The 20,621-nt window shown below is 38.9% G+C and overlaps 1 protein-coding gene across 2 annotated transcripts in view; it reads right to left on the reverse strand.

Moving 5' to 3' along the window:
* mast3a (microtubule associated serine/threonine kinase 3a) overlaps nucleotides 1-20,621 on the reverse strand; it is a 66,588-nt gene that overhangs the window by 11,955 nt on the left and 34,012 nt on the right. For both annotated transcript variants that reach the window (XM_088348760.1, XM_088348759.1), the window contains 18 exons: nucleotides 18,006-18,163; nucleotides 14,925-15,000; nucleotides 14,626-14,835; nucleotides 12,706-12,807; nucleotides 12,266-12,398; nucleotides 10,655-10,740; nucleotides 10,431-10,516; nucleotides 9,230-9,438; nucleotides 8,993-9,131; nucleotides 8,777-8,909; nucleotides 6,985-7,150; nucleotides 6,741-6,842; nucleotides 4,055-4,177; nucleotides 3,867-3,976; nucleotides 3,607-3,785; nucleotides 1,941-2,062; nucleotides 1,683-1,871; nucleotides 485-708 (listed from right to left, as the gene is read on the reverse strand). In XM_088348760.1, coding sequence (XP_088204886.1) covers nucleotides 485-708; nucleotides 1,683-1,871; nucleotides 1,941-2,062; nucleotides 3,607-3,785; nucleotides 3,867-3,976; nucleotides 4,055-4,177; nucleotides 6,741-6,842; nucleotides 6,985-7,150; nucleotides 8,777-8,909; nucleotides 8,993-9,131; nucleotides 9,230-9,438; nucleotides 10,431-10,516; nucleotides 10,655-10,740; nucleotides 12,266-12,398; nucleotides 12,706-12,807; nucleotides 14,626-14,835; nucleotides 14,925-15,000; nucleotides 18,006-18,163 — 2,547 coding nt within the window. The remainder of the gene's footprint in view (nucleotides 1-484; nucleotides 709-1,682; nucleotides 1,872-1,940; nucleotides 2,063-3,606; nucleotides 3,786-3,866; nucleotides 3,977-4,054; nucleotides 4,178-6,740; nucleotides 6,843-6,984; nucleotides 7,151-8,776; nucleotides 8,910-8,992; nucleotides 9,132-9,229; nucleotides 9,439-10,430; nucleotides 10,517-10,654; nucleotides 10,741-12,265; nucleotides 12,399-12,705; nucleotides 12,808-14,625; nucleotides 14,836-14,924; nucleotides 15,001-18,005; nucleotides 18,164-20,621) is intronic.

A 20,621-nucleotide genomic window follows, 5' to 3' on the forward strand; every position in this document is an offset into this window, starting at 1 on the left:
CGCCAGACCTTAACATCTTGCCCATCCATTATAAAACTCAAACACACCCAAAACATGTGTAAATAAAGAATGAGACAGAGCGGTGCAGTGTAGCAGCTACAAGCTATTCATTCGTCATTCTAACCAGCTCTCTATTCAAAGAATTTGCTTGTGTTATTTGCATTTTAGATATCTCAGCAGTTCTTCTTCTTCTGTATGACTTTAAACAAATGAATGGCCTTTGTTGTCCGACTGGGTTTTTTAAAAAAAAAATCACTTAATAATAAAAAAATCAGCATCCAATAATATGCCTGTCAGTTGTTTAAAAAAAAAAGATACAAAATAAAATACTAAACAAGTAAATTCTGTATTTATTTTATGCTTTGGAGGGAACATTTCATTTTCAGCTTTCAGCCAAGTGTTTGACATTTTCGGTTTAGGAGCCACATTTTTATTTCAGCGCATCCCTAACGAGTATAATTATGAATTGGTGAAGAACACGTACCCAGACCATGTGGTGAACCGTGTAGACGTCGCTGTCCCCCATGTAGACTCGGATGGCTCGCAAAGCGAAGCCAAACCTCTTCCCAGAGCTGTGAATGACCACTGGAGGCCTGAGGCAGCTGATGTTGATGGAAAGATCCCGGCTGGGGGACGAATCCCGGGACGAAGGGTTGGATGACAGCGACAAAGATGACTTGGGGCTGGAAGGAGGTCCCGCTGAGTCATCTGGGTGGGGAGCACATTCGGAAAGGTCATTCTGACTGCTCCTCTCAAACAGTCGTGGTAGGGAAATGCAGCTAGGCGACAACCGATTTAATTATTCGTTAGGACAGAAAAGTCAACCATGTATGCTTTTTATTTGAAGAAATGTTTTGTGAATATAGGACAGGCTTTGTTTAAAAACATGACAAATACTATCAAAATTGTACATTTTTAAGCCAGAGGGCTATGGAGGAGTTCAGTTTGATAATCTTATTAGCATTTTTAAACCTTAATTCTGGTCATTATTTTGTATGGATCACGGTTCACGGACCCCTTAACCACCTAGATCAGTGGTCCCTCAACGGAGTGGTGCATAGTAGTTGTGCTGTGTTTGGGAATTGTTAGGTGAATAAGACCTATTATGAATAACATATTTTATGATGAAAATAGCTGTGTATTATTTGTTATTGCAACATCCATTGCAGCCTGGTCATCCTGGAAGGAGGATTACCTCATGTGCGGTCCCTTCTCAAGGTTTCTTCATTTTCCTCATGTTGAGGTTTTTGAGTTTTCCCTTGCCCTCATGTAAGTTTTAGATCAGAGGATGGTGTAATAATAGTCTGTGGTTTGCAATAATCTGTGGTCTGTCCAGTCCTTTGAGACTCTGTGATTAAGGGCTATACAAATAAACATGACTTGACTTGACTTATTAAGGCAGTCATTGTGGATGGACAAATATTTTCGAAGTTTACTAAGGAAAGTTTATGGGTAATTTGCATGACTGCTACCAACAGGATTACAAGCTTTTGGTCCTTTTTTTTGCTATTTCTACAGTAATGTTTACTTTGCTTAGCAACGGTCTGTAGGGGGCACTGTAACCATAAAGCATAAAAGCGGCTTGAGAACGTGTTATTCCTTTAAATTAACTCTTCAAATCGATATTTTTGATCGGGTGTCATAGAGGCAATTCGTCACAAAGTGAATTTTGATCATTGCACCTGGGGTAATAATGAGGGAAAGTCCGGAAACTGAGGCAGACTTGGGGACTTTTCCAGCGGGAGGCCTGGGTTTTTCTGGGGTGTCCAGTTGGTGCGCAATGCGTCTGGACGCTCCTCTGCGGAACGAAGGCCTGGTGCCCGTGCTGTTGCTACGCAGACGAATTCGCCGCAGATTGGAGACCACGCCGTCTATTTAAAACAATGCAGAAGAGTAAGAAAGCTGGAGTTTAGACACACTAAACGTTTTTCCAGGCTTACCCTCCTCTTCTGCCGAGATGGCGAAACGTGGCATCATGTCGAGGCTCTGAGTGCTGTTTAACACCAGCGGGCTTGCGCTGCGCTCTGACTGGGAGGAACTTGATGAAGCACGAGGGCGCAAACTGTGGGAGAAATAACCACAGGGTTTTCTTTAAAGAATTAGTCAAACCAGTATCTTAAAGTGACAGTGTGTAATAATTCAACACTAGAGGTCGTTGTAGCTTGGAATTGAGCTGAAGCGTGTGTATTTGAAGAAAACAATTGAGGGAAACCTTGGCAAAATTCTAAAGCATACTTCTAGATTTTCAGACAGGACATAAACAACAAAAGGCAGAGTGAGCTGGATACAACTGGATCAGTTGAAAAGAAAGAATAGCTGAAGTGGGTCTGATCTGGTACAGAAGAATTTACTAAAACGACCAGAAAAAAATTATTGCAAGAGCAGGAAAAAGAATTGTCGATCTTGGGGTACCTAAATCACAATTTTCAGCGCCGTTCAGTTGGGGAAGGCGAGACACAAAGCAAGAGCAGTTAACAATAAAAATACTATTTGTGGGAAGCCATATCCTGCAGCCAAGTGGCTAACGTGAGTGGCTAAAGAAAAAAACAGTAGGGGGATAAACATCAGAAGCTTGAATCACAGGACCATCACTCACAAGGTAGGTATGGGTCCGTTAAGTGCTCATAGCTTCAAGACGACAAGCAACATTTGCAAAATCCTTATCTAGGCTTTGGAGTGGTGAAATGGCAGCCAAACGTGTTAAGTCAAGTCAAGTCATGTTTATTTGTATAGTTCTAAATCAGAAAGAGTCTCAAAGGGCTGCACAGATCAAATACTATAGACTATTATGACACCATCCCCTTACATTGTCAACATAAAATATAGGTTATTCATATGCTATAAAATAGAAGTGTTCTTCTTCAAAGGGCATCTCAAGTTGTATAACATTACAAAGTCCTAAACCCAAGTCTTAAAATGTTTATGAGAGAGTGCATGTGTTTTGGCCAATTACTTGAATCAAGTGTTTTTTTCTTAAACAAATAACATATTTTCACACCGCTTGAGGTATCTATATCATACACACTGGAGCTTTAAACGGCAAAAACAGAGTTAGAACTAAGTTCACAAGAAAACAAAATCCCAAATCGGTTGTGGCAGATTGCAATTTATTTTGATGGGAGCATGTTATGTCAACTGCTTCTGGTTTCATGTGTGCTTGTGGTCGCATTTTGGTTAGATTTGTTTTCAAAACACTGCCGTGCGGTCATGAATCATCATTTGATGTTCTGAAATCCCAAAACTTTTAAAGAAAGTGGTGTCGGTTATTCCTGAATTCTGAACAGTTTGTGCTGGATGACGAGGATTTAAAAAAAAGGACAAAACCACTAGCACATCCCACACTGGTATGTAGACTCAAATTTGGTAATTTAGCTGTCAACATTCTATTTTTTTTTAGAATCACATTTACAATTGTTTTTGTTCTTGTTGAGAACGTAGTGAACATTGTTTGTAACAAAATTAGACGTGTCACTTCAGGATAAACACGAAATAAAGAATTAAAAGAGATCAAATAAGATAAAAAGAAAGGTAGTGTTGCCACTGTCCTATAACAAACTGAATTATTTCTTACATACTAAGGTCCCTCATCTTTTTGAAATCTCTCACCTCCCCCTGATTCCATCAGTTCTGTCTCCACTGGCCAGGTGTCTGTGTCCGTCCCCAGGCGAAAAAGCGCCTCTGCCCTCCCATCGCTCGTCTTTCTCTTCGCTGTGACTCCGTTCTGAAGATGACAAGCTCTGGTTGGACGGCGTGGACGTGGACAGGTGCTCTGTGCTGCTGTAAACCTTCAGTTGAGAAGAAATGTCTGTGATTTATTTTTCTTCTCTTTTTTTAATCACAAATTGTTTTGATGGCTGTGACCATACCTTGCTGAAGCGATGAGCCACCGAGGAAAACTGTCGTAGTTCAAGAGATGATTCCTCATCGTTAGTTTCATCGTCATCTGAGCCTAAGTGAGAATATCGCTCTGATCGGGCTGTAGGAGACAGTATCGTTAATCAAATCAAAACAGTTTTTGATCCTTTAGCATGCATTCATTTAAAAATCCACCTACTGTCAAAATAACTGGTGTCCTCGTCCGTCTCCAGCTGTGGTATGAACTCTGCTTTTTGTCTCAAAAGACCATTCCAGTCAAGTCCCAGGAAGAACATATGCATCTTCACCTCAGTGGTCCCACCTTCGGCGCATACAAATACAAATCTGACCCTCGCTTCACCTCAACACTATTTTATTCATGATGTAGTACACATCCGGGATACAACCTAAATCCATTCTGAGGTGTTATTTGAAAGGGGAAATTGTCGTTAGCTGTAGATAGAAACCTGAGGTAATTAGATAATGTGTACCAAATCTCCAGTACCCTGGGTAAAAAACATAAAATTTTTTATAAATAAGTAAACATTAGTAACAAAATAGTACTGCATATGGTCAGTACCGCTTCTATGTAATATATGTGTTTATGATTAAAGGATCCGTACAGAATTTGGAACTTTTCTACTTTTGGCCGCCACCTCTGGCTTATGTACAGTATAGGGTATTCAGGATTGGGAATTTCTGGAGACAATTATTTGTCACACAAATACAGGCGCTTCCCTACTTACGACCATTCGACTTACGAAAAATGGTAGATACGAACGTTTTTTTTCGAGATGTTGAAAAATATCCGGACATTGCTCTAAGTTAGATATTGTATTGTGTGCACCGCTTTCCGAGTAGGACAGTACTGTAGTGCTTTGTTCCGCCGCTACCGGCGTGTGGCGCTGTGAGAGCTCACCCAGCATCCACTCCGAAGAAGAAATCCGGTTCCTCTTCCTAGTTCGTGTGTAAACATTATATACTGTATCTCTAGTGTGCTAAGAACTTTGACATTTTTATTGTTTAATATATCGTGCATCAGTTCAATATAGTTTGTGTAAAGTGTAAAGGAGAGGCGAGCCGTTTCTTTTGAAATGAAAGTGGAAAAAGAAAGATTGATGCGGTTGAGAAAATGGTCATAACACTTTTTTTCTGCCACTTTTTACCACGGAGGAGGACCTCCTGAAGACAAACTCAACTTTATAAAGCATATTATTTTATGAAATGTTCATTTTTTTAGTAAAAAACAATACATGTTACTTATACAAGCCTTAAACATACTTATATAAACCTTAAACATACATTCCATACAAAATATAGCACTGAAGCAACCTACAAACAAATGTAACTCACCAACGATCGTTCGTAAGTAGGGCAGCGTCTGTAGTCATGATTGACGAATACACTTGTCAATTATCTTTCCCTCTGCATTATATGCTACTATGATCATATGCGCTTCATATTACATATACTGTACACCCTAATAAAGGAGAGCATTTTAATGGTCAAGAAAATCATTATTAACTTAACATTGTGTTCCTTTTTTTTTAAAAAACGATTTCAGTACCGTTAGGTTAAAACGGTTTGAGAAAGAATGCACAGATGAGGTAACAGGTCGTCAGGTCTTTGACTCCATTTTTCAGTTATAAGGTGCAAAATTGAACAGCTTCCAAAAGGGAGATAAACAGATGTGAAAAAAATACTTGAATTTCAACACACACACTTCAGAGCAGATAAATATCTCTTTCCTTCGCCTCAAGTTTTAAGATTTCAACACATTTAAAATGAATTCAACTAACAGCAGCAGACAAATGTCTTCTGTCTTTGCATCAAGTTATTGGGCTTTGAAAATAACAGTAAAAGGAGGTATGTAAAAAAAAAAAAAGATGATAATCGTGAGTGTGAGAAATAATCACGAATATTAGAAATATTCCCGATTACACAAATAAATCATATTCGCAAAAGCCCTACTTGTGTCCTCACTGCAGCCTACGTTGCACTCGTTCATGATGCGCGTGGAAGTATGTAAATGTTGAAAAGACTTGAATCTGATCGAAAAATCCAACAAAACTGGGGCGTTGGACAGGCATGCGAGAGCACAGGAATTACACCATACGAGGGATTTGTATTGTGATAAATGCACAACAGGGAGACTGGATTTCCCAAACAAATGTGCATTGATCTGGTTAATTGCGGAATTTTTCATGCAGCGCTACCTGACGAAATTTGGGATAAATGTGTATACTCGGGTAAACTAGGGGTGATACTGAGTTATAAGGCCGGTTGTAATCAAGCACGGGCAATTAATGGATATCTTCTCCCAGAAAAAAGGTACTTGCTATCCTCGTTATAAAATCACCTTATTCCTTTCACCATTTTCACGTTGTGCCGTGCGTGCACCAAAAGTAATAATGCAGATGTAATGTAGTGCTTATGGCAATTAACTACTGTATTTGGGGAAACCGTATTGTTTTTCTTTAAATAATTGTTTTTCAACTGTAAACTGCACACAACTGCCAATGTCAGCTCGATAGCTAACAGCTTGGTGTTGTACATCTTGTTATTTTATAGAGTGAAACGTTTTAAAACACCTTATGCATATGTAAAGTAAATGATGAATTGTTTGTCATACATGAACAAATACAAACAAACTAAACAAAAGGGGGATGAGCATGATATCACTTCCACCACTCTGCCCGTTCCTCCATTCTTTCTACCTAAAGTGTTCTGCCCTGAACAGCTGTTCTAAAAATAAGACTGAATTAAATAGGCACAGTGGGGAAAATGCATAAGGGCTCTTTGAACTCAGTTGGGCATTGTTAACACATTTAACTTTTTAAAGGACGCCTCAAACGACGCACCACACCAATAAACTACTCAAGTACCTGTTCCAAGACGGTCCAGCGGACTCTGACGAAGTAATCTAGTAATGAGGTCTTGGGAGTCAGCTGGCAGAGCATCATCTCCCTCAGGCCAGATGATGTCGTCTGTGCAAACATGTAAACAATAGCAATTCACTGAAAACTCATAATGTGAAGACTGTGGTTGGTTCATGAAGACAAATACATTTTTTTGTGACATCAAAGTTACCAGTGATAAAGAAGTAAGACATTCAAGAACTTAACTCACCGTTAACCACTTGACCAAAAAGCTGTTCAGGTGTGTCTCCAAAGAAAGGCACGCAGCCCACGAGGAACTCATACAGGATGATACCCATTGCCCACCAGTCGACAGGCTTGCCATAGCCCTGGCGCAGGATTACTTCTGGAGCGATGTACTCAGGGGTACCACAAACCTGTAATAATATTACTTGATTTAATCCAAGGTGAAGTCAAGTCAAACCTATAAATATTTTGTAAATGCCCCTCCTCATGTCATTTGTTGATTATGAATAAGGCCCTTTTCATTCACCTCTTGCTGTCCACTGAATGTATTGCAGGGGTGTGCAAGCTTTTTCATTCAACCCGCAGAACAAAAATGTTAAAAATATCTTATTGATATATTGTTTATAATTGTCAAAGTACCACTACTTAAAGTGTAGTCGTTTTGGTGCCATTTCTGTTCCCAATGATCGATATGGAAATCGCTGGCTACATTTTTTCTGTCGACGCTATTTTTTATTTATCAAGATATTTAAATTCATGCACAAAAAAATGGAAAATCACTTCTACACAATTGCATTTTGACTGCATATTATTAAAGTTTGTGCTAAAAGGAGCTGTACGGAATTTAAAACATATTTTACTTGCAGCCGCCATCTCCTTGCATGTGTCATCATTGCAGTCTCTCGAAAACTCTTATTTGTGCTTGCAAGTACATGCATTTCTTAAGCTACTTTCACACTGCAGAGCTTAATGCTTTATTCCTATTTTTTAGTGAAATCCGATGTTTTTGAGTAATGGTTCTGATTACCAACTAAATGCGACTTGATCTTCCTGTGTGAACGGGCCACAACTGTCACACATGCACACAAGAGGACACGTGACGTCACGCGCAATCAGGGTTGGGTAGGGTTACTTTAACTTGATTACTTTCAATTACTTTTGGATTACTCCAATACCAAATATGCTAATAAAAGACAAAAGAAACTAAATATGAATAGAACTACTAAATTTTGTGCAGGCTTTGGGAGTAACGGAATACATGGAACGGCAAAAATGATGTTGGCAAGCTGTTTGGATTTATTTTAATTTTGTTTCTGTCGCATTTTATGTTAGTTTTGCTGGAGATCAAAGAGATCAAAGCCAGGAGAGAAAGCTTACCACGTGTTGTGAGTCATAATTTTATAATAATAATAATAATAATAATAATTTCCTTTGTATTGTCATTCTTTGTAACAATGTACACAGAACGAAATGTCGATACACCTGACCCGTTGTAGCGAGTCGATGCAGCCGCAGCCAACAGAGGGCGCCGCCATTATACCAATTAGGTATGTCTCGGCCGAGGCGCGAACCAGCGACCTCCCAGTCTCAAAGCGGGCACACTACCATCTAGGCTACTGAGCTGGTATTCATATTTTGCTTCTTTTGTCTTTTATTAGCATATTTGGTATTGGAGTAATCCAAAAGTAATTGAAAGTAATCAAGTTATAGTAACCCTACCCAACCCTGCGCGCAATGCACTCATGTTCACCTGGGTCTGGTGTGAAAAAAGCGAATATGTGTTGTTCAGACGGACTTTAACAGATCCAATACGTGTCCATGCAAAATATATATGATTTCCCTGCCTTAGACACGCTAAAGTTTGGACTGTACTTGAAAAGGACCTCTTACTTTCACCATTTTCATGCCAAACTAACAGATAGAAACAAACTAAAGTAATAACGAGGGACAAGCATGATGTTACAGAAAACATAATGTAAGGAATACAAATACTTTTTTGTATTTCACTTGCAATCAATTGATAATAACTGACATACCTGCTTGTCAATGAACTCTCTTGTGTCCTTCTCGATGTGACCTTCATACAAATTAGTTGTCATGTTCATAAGGCCAATCTTTGATAGTCCAAAGTCTGTAAGCTTAATGTGCCCCATGGAGGTGATTAACAAACTACAAAAGAAGGAAACTGTATTAAGTCAAGTCCCTAAAAATAGGAAAGCTTTTATGACGTATTTTCCAATAGGGGGGCTTACTTATCAGGTTTGAGGTCTCTGTGTACAATGCCATAGTTGTGAAGGTACTCTAAAGCCAGGACAGTCTCTGCAAAATACATGCGCGCCATGTCCACAGGGAGAGGTCCGATGTTCTTCAGTAGATTGGCACAATCTCCACCTTTGACCAACAACATACAAGACATAATGACTTCTATGGCTTCTGGTAAAAAAAAAAAAGAAGTGCCAGGTAGATCGTACACTGCAAATGCACTTTACCTTCCACGTATTCCATAACCATACAGAGATGCCGTCGGGTTTCGAAAGAGCAAAACATGGAAACCACAAATGGATTTTCAGCAAAGGTTAGGATGTCTCGCTCCACAAACACCTGCTGGATCTGGTTCCTCAACATTAGGTTCTGCCGGTTGATTTTCTTCATGGCGAAGCGTTGCCGGGTTTCCCTGTGACGGACTAGAAACACAGCTCTGCAAGATGACAGAGAGGAGTGCATGGCAGGGTTAAAAACCAAAATCCCCAAAACAAGAAGCAAAGCAGAAGAAAGAGTACGGTGACACAGTAGTACATTATTCCCTCACATTTTTGCGGTTTGACTTTCGTGTTCTTAGTGCATCGCACTTTTTTCTGTCTGATTTTGTTCCGTGAGTTATTAGGTACTTCGCTGAATTACGGCGTCACATTACAAGCTCCTTTACACACAAATCAGCGAACTATCTTTTGGGAGCTGATTGGAGCAATCCAGATGAATCGTTTTCAAGACTAGTGACAATCATGTAACTCTTTGTGCGTGCCATTTGCGAGAAAACAGATTGGCGGGCAAACACGGGAGACATAATCACGCAAAACAAATAGTTCTCGCATTTATTTTTTTACATTAAATATAGGATGATTTCATTCATGAAACTCATCAAAATAAAAAAGTACAGTCCTTGTTTGCCCTTGCTTCAAAATGTACTACATTGCAGCAGCCCATGTGTTTCCAAGGTGTGCTTGTAAGAAACATACTTACACTATATGTGGTTGGATACAACGGTTGCATCCCACTTGGTATGGATGGTTACAACTGTTTTGACATGGGGGTTTCATATATTTCAGAATGTAATTGTGGTTCTTTACTGTGCATATGACAATAAACACTTTGAATCTTGAATCTTAAATCTTAAATACACCTTTGGGTTTAGTTTTTTGACAGTAGTTGAAATTGAATGCGCTTCAAAGTCCAGCATGCTTTTTATATGATAAAAATATGGCACAAAAGACTAATTTTGGAAGGTGCGACTTATAATCCATTGTGCCTTATACTGTTGAAAATACAGGTATACGTATATGGTTCTACTTTGTGGAATATAGATAGTTGTGGGATGGATTAACAGCAAAATATGAAGGGAATACTGTAAATATATTTCAACTTGTTTAATTTGTTTGCAAAAAAAAACATGAAAACAAAAAGGTCTCTCACCCATAAGCGCCGTTGCTTATGAGCTTGATAGTTTCAAAGTCACTCTCCAGTGGTTTCCTACGCGGGGGAGTGCTAACAGCACGGCTCTGAATCACAACAGTTGAAAAACAGGAAACCGAATCGGTTATGCATGATAAGCAAAAGCATTGAGATAGAGAGCTAAGTTTGTGCTGAGAAACACTGCACAATGTTCCGAGTTCTTCGCAAGACTTTTTAGTTTGTACCTGTGTTGGTGTTGCTTCTCCAGACTCATCAGAGTCTCTGCTGGCGGACCTGTGACATGGGCTACTTTGTTCCAGTTGGACCATCTCTGTAACCGCAATAATTAAAGCAGATCACATTTAAGATCACAATAACTGAAATACATTGTAAGAGAGGAGAAATATGCAGTATACAAAGGTATAAACAACATTTATAAGTGACTCCAAGTCAAAACACTTTAAGTTAAGGAAACTGCTCTCATTCTGAATGATCACAGTGAATGTGAGAAATATAACATCATGAGTAATGAAGGAAAACTGAAGAGGGCCTGTAATGTTCTATTCCTATGTGATCTTATGTTAAAAATTTATAGAATATTAAACAACACATATGGCAGCAAAAAGCAGCAAGTAAAATTCATGTGGAAACCATAAAACCACAAGATCCCATAAGAGACTCCACCCGAGGAAACAGTGTAAAAACGTGTAAAAGTACGTGGGAAAGAAATCATGCATAAAAAGGCTCCAAAAATGCTTTCTTCAGTAAGATTGCATATGTACAGTATCTATTTATTAGCTTAATTTCAATGGAAAATACCATTTACTTTCAGACTGTTAAGTGCTAGTTGAGTAGAAGTTACACTGAACCAATAAATGCAGAATTAGGTAGAAAAATGTGACTATAATAGAAAATTAGAACAGTACGCTACGTTTTGGAGCCAAAGAAAACCAATCTGATTTTTGGTATAAATAGATTAAGCTTATTTTCAGCGCAGAAGAATATTCTTCTAATTTTCAGCGTAGGACTGGGCAATGTGGTCTGAAAATGTAATCTTGACTTCATCAGTCTGTCTAGAGAGACAAGTCACATTTATTTGAATAGCCCTTAATCACAAAAAGTCTAAAAGCGTTACAATTGTATTAGATTAAAAAGACTTTGTAGTTAGTGCTATATTGTCATTTTTTTATGTATAAAAAAACTTCAAAACAAACTTTAATTTGTTTAGCTATGGTTCCTAAGACTTGCAGTGATGGTAAAAGGAGAAGCAAAAAATCACGAGTGGAAACGAAGCATAAGAAAATAAAGAAATCCCAATACCATGCTTGACTCTAGGCACGGCACACACACGGTTGTACTCCTCACCTAATTGCCGCCACACATGCTTTCCACCATCTGAGCCAAATAAATTAACCTTTGTCTCATCAAACCAGAGGATATCTTTCCAGTAAGCCATGGCCTTTTGTTACATACTCCTTTACATTCCGTCAAAGCGATGTTTCTTCAGTGAAACCTTATAATGAATTATCTGGAGAATTTGAGGGGTGTAATCACTCTTGTGACATACTGTACATACATGTATGAGTAGTTCTTACTATTTACTGTACAATGTAGTTATTTTAATGTTTATACTTGGGGTCCCGGTGGTATGGAATGCATTAGCTAATAACCATAAGTTACCCCCGTAGGAGAATATCAACTTACGATCTACACCTCAAATCAGATTAATTTTATATCCTGGAGGTCAACTGTATTCTTTTCATGTCAGTGATGCTCCAGTGCACATGTCACAGAAGGAGCCAGTTTATTAAAAAAATGTACGAGTTATAGTCTGGAAAATAGAGTCTGCATGTTACCTTCAAGAGGATCTCTGGTGAGGCCTAGCTGACTGACGATGTATCTAGGAATATCAGTCTTGATCCCTTGGCTCACTTTGGCTTGATCTTCTGCAGTCTCTAGACGCTGGTAGAACTCCTCGGGGTCAAACTCCTGCAAGACAAAGTCGTGTGTGGTTGTTGCTCCATTACACATTTAACAGTTGCCGTTTATATTTAAGCGAGCACACAAAACGAAAGAAGTGACTTTTACAAAAGATGTCAGTGAATAATACTGCACAATTTATCAACCTGACACTTTGGCTACACAACTGGCAACATTGAAAAACGAAACATTCAACATTCATTTGAACGTCAGCCAAGTGTCATTATTATTATTACTAGAGTACACCATCACCTTTTGTTGTGACATCTGCATTACAAGTATTTAGCTCAAGGCTTAAAAGGCGAACCGGCCTTACCAGACATTCAAGGAGCCTTGCAGGCCTGGAGATGACGATGAGGATCTTCTTTACTAGTTTTGTAATGGTGGTCACTTCCTCACTCTCCGAACGTTCGTATGCCTGATGTAAAATAAACAAATCACCTTTGTTAAAATATCAGTGAATTGAATACTTCAGTTAAAGTGCTTGGGGTTTGTCAAGTATATGAAAACCAGATTTTCCACCCCTAAAATTGCACTAGCCAAATAATGCATAATTGGCACGTGGTAATAAAGAAAAAAAAACATAAATTGCACTGGAGCACAAGTCATATTTCTTGCAGCATTAAAAAAAACAATGCGGCGAAATTATTGAAAAAGACTATTCTTTTTCGGTGCAAAAAAAGAATACACTTATTTTTTGCGCAAAAGACAACAGAACAAGCTTTCCACCTAGAAAACAAAAACTACTATACAGCATAACACATGCAAAAACATGCCTATGAAATCGTCTGCATTTTTTGCAGCTAAGATAAGCCAAACGATGACAAACTTTCTTTAAATGCACCTGTCTGAATTTGCTTTTAAAAATATGGTTTCCAAAATTTAAAAGAATATGAATTACAGAATTTAAAAAAAAAAAAACTCTTGTTTTAAAAAGGAAAGCCACTGGAACCTTGATTACTTTCTGATGTTATTTCTGACGTCAAGTTAATAGTTCTATCATTTCGGTGTTTAGCGTTTTATGCTGAAAAACAATTAGCATTTTGTTTGCCTGACACGTCATTTTGCAAATAGATGTTGTTTCTGAATTTTGCTTTCGACATTAAAGGGACAATGTATACTTTTATAATACCAGATGTCGCTGTATTGTGTATTGCAAGAAAAAATGTCTGCTACAAAAAGCACGTAAGAATACAAACTACGAAGATTCCAAACGACCAAAATGCACCATTTTTCTTCAAACTGTTTTGCTCAGCCTTTCACAAGGTTTCTGTTTTTTGGGGGTACCCGTTGCAGCAAGATGTCGGACAATTATGTCAGCTCCCTTGAGTTGAGGCTCATGTTATGAAAAATATATGAAAAATTTCTCCACCTGCAAGGATTTTGAAAAATACACGTTTATGTGATAGTTTTTTGTATTTTGACTTCTTGTTTGAATAATTATTATTTTTTTTAAGGATGGATTTTTTAACTTCTAGGAGGCACTAAATAACACACATTGTCCTTAAATTAAGGACGATTTCATTAATGTTGGTTTAAAATCAAAATCACAGTAGCACCATGTTTGTTTGCTCTCGCTTCAAAGTGTTATCATTGCTGTGTCCAGTGTGTTGACTAGTTGTGCTTGTGCATTGCTTGCCAGAAGCATCAAGACAAGTCAAGTCATGTTTATTTGTATAGCCCTTACACTATATAGATGGTCACAATTTATTATCCCTGAATCCCATCCATATTGCTGCAAGGCTTTTTTGTCAGGAGGCATACTGCTCTGGCTCACCTAAAATGCAATGTATGGTTTATTATCCCTAGTCAACCATTGCCAAGAGCAGGGGCTGGCAGGGCGCTTTTTTCACTTCAGGACTCTGAAGCAAGCCATTCTGGCACGCCTTAAATAAAATGTGAGGTTGTGGCAACAACCCATTAACCCCAGTGGACTATTGCTACGAGCGGGGCCGGTAATGCACATGCTAAAACTGGGTAATATATGGTGGACTTTGGCATGTTGTTCTGGCCCCCATTAACTCCAATAAATAAGGGAAAAAGTTGAAGGAAAACAGTATAGTGCAAATATGATGTCATCCTTCATAGTGAGGCTATGTCAAAGTACTTGGTGTCCAACGAGTGCATCATAAATGGGCTGGCTGTTCTAGAAGGAACACTTAAAAGGTCATAAACTAAATAAGCACAAATGCATGTATTTTTTCTTGGGCTCACGCAGCAGAGGCATTTACTGTACCTCATGCAGAAGCTTCTCCAGCTTTTCCTGCAGCTCCACAAAGTACCGAGAGGTGACCAAGCCATTTTGGGACTTGTCCAGGCAGTCTCGGGCCAGTTCCACCAGCTGGTGCTGGATGAAGCCAAGCACACCATCAGCCAGGGGCAAGGCGCTTCCCGGAGAGCACTCTTCAATAAAGTCGAGAAGTCGACCCTCCATCTGCGCTGTTGCCTGGAAAGGGCACAACAATCGAAGAACAAATTGATTCAAAGGGATAAAGAAAGCAAACAAAAGTAGATTTCTTTTAAGTTTCAATGTACCTTGGGAAAGCGTTCTTTGTAGACATGGTTCATCATGACAATCTCATTATCAAATGTCCCACAGGTTCGACCAGGGCTGGATGGGAAACACGCAAATGTAGGATTAATTAAATCCCCAGAGATAACCGATTTACAAATGCAAAATATGAATAATACAAAATACTCTCCTGAAAACACACAAAACAGAGGAAGGCGTGATTGCAAGACTTCCTTTCCTAATTTTAACAGCTATATCGCTCACAATCGATGGGAAAGCATGTCTTATATGTAAAAACATATAAGGTGTCATCAACACAGCCCGAAAGATCATCTGCTGCTCTCCGCCCAGTCTAGAGGGCATTGCCGACTTGCGGTACCGTAGCAGAGCCATCAACATTGCAAAAGGCACTTCCCAACTGGGCCCCCAACTATTTGACCTGTTGCCCTCAAGTAGGCATTATCGGCGCCCCTAACAAGTACAAACAGGCTCAGAAACAGCTTCTTCCCCAAAGTCATCACTACCTAACTGAGCGCACAAGACTGAAATTATACCTTGCAACTTATTCATGTATGTATTTTTTTGTTGCTGCTAATGCCCTGAATTTTGAAAAAATATACCTTGTGACTTATTTTTGTTTGTTCTTTGGTTGCTGCTAAATGCTATTGCGCTTGTTTTTAATGCAATATTGTTATGATGCAGTATTCTTTTTAATTCACAAAATTGGCACTAGTATATTATCTTGAGCCAGTCTTTAGGCCTGGGTTTGGGAACCTTTTTGACCCAAAGAGGCATAATGGCAAAATGTTTTTTTGGGGGGGAGCAGAAGCCATACCATATATTTTGAGACCAAAAAAGCCGTTTATTTTTTCATAACTAATGGTTTCAAAACAAGGGGCAAGCTGAGTTATCATGTAAAAATGTCATAAAATACTGCAAACGAGTATACTAGCGTATTTACCTTTGGTGCAGATGGTGCTGTATGCATAGCTCCACCCACTCCTATCCCTTAACCAATCAAATTGCTCTGAGTGCTTGGCTGACGTTTTTCGTTTCTGAAGTTTATTCTGAGGGTTTTCATCATAAAGTGTCTCAACAGGGAACGTACATTAATTAATAAGCTTGCATATAAAGGATTCCTTAGCGACGTATAGACAAAACTGGGTCTGTTGATGTGACACCCTGACAGTAAACTGTAGTCAGGACTGTGCCTTCTATATACCGAATTAGGAATACTACCAGCGTTATGTTGGCTATGCTTGCATCAATGTCAACTCTTCACTTATCAGAATGCTATAGATGAGACTTGGAAGAGTGTAATTTTATTTCCGAGTACTTTCCCAAGACACACCACAGGAAATGGTGCCCCGACAACCCTAGTAGTTAAGGGAACCAACCAACCCACCAACCTACGCATGAAAAGAGTCATGGGTTCCCAGCCCCTGCTCTGGGCACATGGCTTGTAAATAAATGTTTTCACCTATTCATCCTGAAAGTCTTTTATCGTTTTTCCTCTTGAAAGTCTTGAATGACATGTTTACTGTGGAGTGCCATGTCCAATCTCGTTCCGTATAATAATTCACAACGTTGATATCAATGACAATAAATACAACTACATTTAAAGAAGGCATGCAATTAAATCAGTTTTTTTAAGCTGCCACAAGCCACAAGCACATCTGTTGTGTGTGAATAACTAAATACAAGAAACAAGCTTAAGTAATCAACACATTGTCAACAATGGAAAATGTTAAGCCACATCAAGGTGCATCCATACAATCCAACCACAGGAGACAAGAGTGTGTAACACGAGTAACACGTCTTTTCTATTTCAGTAGAGTGGTGTAATATGGTCGCATTGGTGATGGTTAACTCCTTGGAGGCTTTGTGAGGGCAACAGCAAATGTTTTACAGGCACCCTGGAGCTATTTTTAAGGCCACTGCTTGCACTTGCCAGTAACCGGTTTTAATTTGAACCACTTGGAGTCGAATAAAGTTGTCTTACAGGCATTGTAATATTGGAAAATGACTAAACATAAGCAAATGTTCAGAATAAAAATTGACCTCGGTCATTCATTGCAATTTCTTTGAACACAAGAGGTAAAAACTCTCAATCACGCATAAAATGGTCAAACACAAACTAAATACATAAGTGCATCATTCCTAAGACTTAAAAAGTGGTCGGCGGCGCCCTCTGTTGGCTGCGGCTGCATCGGCTCGCTACAACGGGTCAGGTGCAATCGACATTTCGTTCTGTGTACATTGTTACACAGAATGACAATACAAGGAAATTATTATTATTATTATTATTTATCATAACTATAGCAAAAAAAACTTTTAGAAACTGCATTTATTAGTACATAATGGTGGTGGAGAGCAATGTTCTCAACATTTTCCAACCCAAGGCAGATTTTTTTCATTGAATACTTCTTTAAAATTTCTGACTGCCAAAAAATGCCAACATTAAATTATTGTAAAATATAATTATATAATATTAAAATAACTACAAATCAATGTTTTAATAAAAATAAAAATTCTAATCATTTTGATTGTTCAGACAGACAAAAAAAGTCTAAGTAGAATGAAATACATATGTATGTTGAGGTTTTGAGTTTTTCCTTGCCCTCATGTTGGTTTTAGATCAGGGGATAGTGTAGTAATAGTCTGTAGTTTGCAATAATCTGTGGTCCGTGGAGCACTTCGAGACTCCTTGTGATAAAGGGCTATACAAATAAACATGACTTGACTGCCTCTAAGTGACGCTCGTGTTATCTAAAATCAATGCAAATTCCTTTAAAAATGCATTTTTTAGATGAATGTATTTCGCTTATACTTTTTTTTTTTAACCAATGACGTTTTTTTACCACTGGAAGGCACTAAATAATACACAATGTCCTCTTGAGCTTTAATTTTTTTCTGCTACCAAAATTATTTACCCTTTAAGACCAGACATTCATCATCATTCAGGTATTGACTTTTGGGATCAAAAGAAAAAGCATCTTTTATCTTAATTATCTACAGGTAGATAATAGGCGGGAAGGAATACGTACATGTGGCTTTGAACACATTTTTACTCATAGCAAAAAAAAAAAAACCTCAAGAGTTACCTGAGACTGCGTGAGCGCAGCCTAACAGGGGGTGAAGTGTGCGACCCTTCTTCATCCGCCACGCTTTCCGTGCTCCGGAAATGTTTAAACAGGAAGTGGAGATCATCTTGTGTCGGCTGGAGAGGCAGCTGATGCAAGAGCTCCTGCGAGGAGGATGACTATGAAAGAAAAAAGGAAATATAAAAACAAAATAAGTCGTTAACAACAGCGCGTTTACTTTTCCTATATATGGACTCATGTATGAGGACAACATATTAAACAGAAGGGTGCTTAAAACAGAACATAAAATATAAGTTTGCTATATTTGTCATCCAGGGCTAAGGAGTACACAAGATTAAGTGTTCTGTTCTGGAAAAGCAGGATTTTCTTTTTGGCGCTACTTGACATCCTGAAGCAGGCAGCTTGGATGTTTTTCTGGCCCTGTGTGCACTCTTTCTCACTCCAAGCGAAAATTTGTGACAAGCTGCACGGAATCTATGAAAATTTCAATCTCCCTAAAGTCTTCATTGTAAAAGAGAAAGAGAGACAAAGAGACAGAATCTAGGTGATAGAGGAGAAAGCTTGAGGAGGAAACTAGGGATGTTTCAGGCCAGCGCAGTACAAAGAACTTAGTGATAGGATCCCTGAAAGGGGCTTTGTGTGGCGAAGGCTGACCTCACCCTCTCTGAGCCATGTGGCCAATCATGCAAAATTACAGCCGTGACAGAGGACCCGACAATTGTTTTAAAGCCAACAGCGCATCTAGTGACCAGTTTTGAGATAAGAGATAAAAGCAGCCAAGGCAAGAAAAACAGACACATAACTTAAGCAGTATAACTCACTGAACAGTCTTAAGCTCCACATACACTTAATGCCATTAGCGTGGGGAATTTGGTGTTGACACCATTGGCTGCAGGACACCATCGGCAAAGTCCCCAGCACACCATTTCAGCTCTACTCTGATTTATCTATGTCATGTGTTTTCAGATAATGTTACCATTCAAAATGCAACCACCACAGACTTGGGTAGCTATTACAAGACAAGCACATATTTACTACTGCACTGAAGGAAAGATGAATGAGGACTGCGCTGCGTAGAATGTGGCGGAAGCCCTATATTTCTAGACAACAGCACTTTCAACATCCCATAACGAACAGTACTGTGAGATTAGGGGCGGAGAAGTTGTCCTTTACTGTTATCATTGGCGGTGGCCACGGTATCGTACCAAATTGCATTTGTTTGTCATTGTTCCTTGAGGATTAAAGGTAACTCCAATGACTGGACAATGACTCCAATAATACTGAAAGAGAACTGTAGCATGTAACTTTCCCTGCTGTTTTATTTAGATGTATAAATTGAGGACTTTGCTAGATTTGCGGGTGAAAAAGTAGAAATATCCCGAGTATGTGGTAAATATTGAATAAAGTATTGTCAATCCTCCTGTTAAAATTTGTATAAATAGTTTTTGCAAAAAAAAAAAATATCCTCCTAGAAATGAGTCTGAGGTCATCACGGTGTATTGTATTTTGAGCACATGCGTTGTGGAAAAAGCAGCTCAGAATTTTCCACCGTGCCCCGCAAAGTGAGGAATTAGGCGCCCAAACGCCAAAATTATCAAAAATGTTTGATATTTGACATGATTGGCCACATGCTGGTTGCTAGTAGTCATGTTGCACGCAGCTGTGCGTGGGGCTTTACTTTGACCTTTCCCAGAAAGTTCAATTCTAGCGGTGAGCTAATTGATCGGGCGACATATCTGCCAGCAATTCTTTAATTTTGGAGGATCAGTGATTGATTGATAACCTAAAATAATATAGAGTTTTTCCAGCAATCTCATCTCATTGTTATCGGCTGATTCTGCTAATTAGCTAAAAGTCTCACAAGTCAAGTCACGTCACATTTATTTGTGACACCCTTACTCACAAAATGTCTCAAAGGACTGCACAGGTCACAATGACACCATCCCCTGATCTGAAACCAACAAGTACAAAACCTCAGCACAAGGGAAATAGGAAACCTTGAGAAGAGGCCTCACAAGTGGTAATCCCCCTTCCAGGATGACAGGGGTGCAATCGATTTAGCATTGGGTAACAGTAAACAACACATAGTAAATATCAATAAAAGAAAACATAGGTTAGATTTAGAAACCAAAAAGACAACCATGATCAATTTTGACAAAACTGAAAGCTGACTTAATAATCAGGATCGACACCTTGTAAGGCAAAATGGGCAAGAACGCTTAGCCATTGCAGACCACCAGGTTTCTTTTTCAACATATGTGAAAATACTTGAATTCGGTCAGATAAACAGATCAAATTCCATCCGAAAAAAAAAGATTTTGGAAACAAACAATATTACCCTGGGATGAATCATCTCTTCCTTCTGAACAGAATGATAAAGTGGAGCGAGTGATTCGAGTATCTCTCATCATGCATCCTGTTATCATGACTAACTAACGCAAACAAAACCCTGTTTCCCTAAACGACCCTTGAGAATAGCTCAATTTAATGTGGAACATTTAGTTACTTAGTGCTTGTAAGGTCAGATCCAAGGGTCTCTTGGATCTCTAATGAATGACACACTTTTTGGTGACACGCCAGAATTCAACGCATGAAATGACACTCCCGACACTCCTT

This window comes from Urocampus carinirostris, chromosome 1, assembly GCF_059441175.1.
Source record: "Urocampus carinirostris isolate Australia breed hairy pipefish chromosome 1, RoL_Ucar_1.0, whole genome shotgun sequence".
Taxonomy (NCBI): Eukaryota; Metazoa; Chordata; class Actinopteri; order Syngnathiformes; family Syngnathidae; genus Urocampus; species Urocampus carinirostris.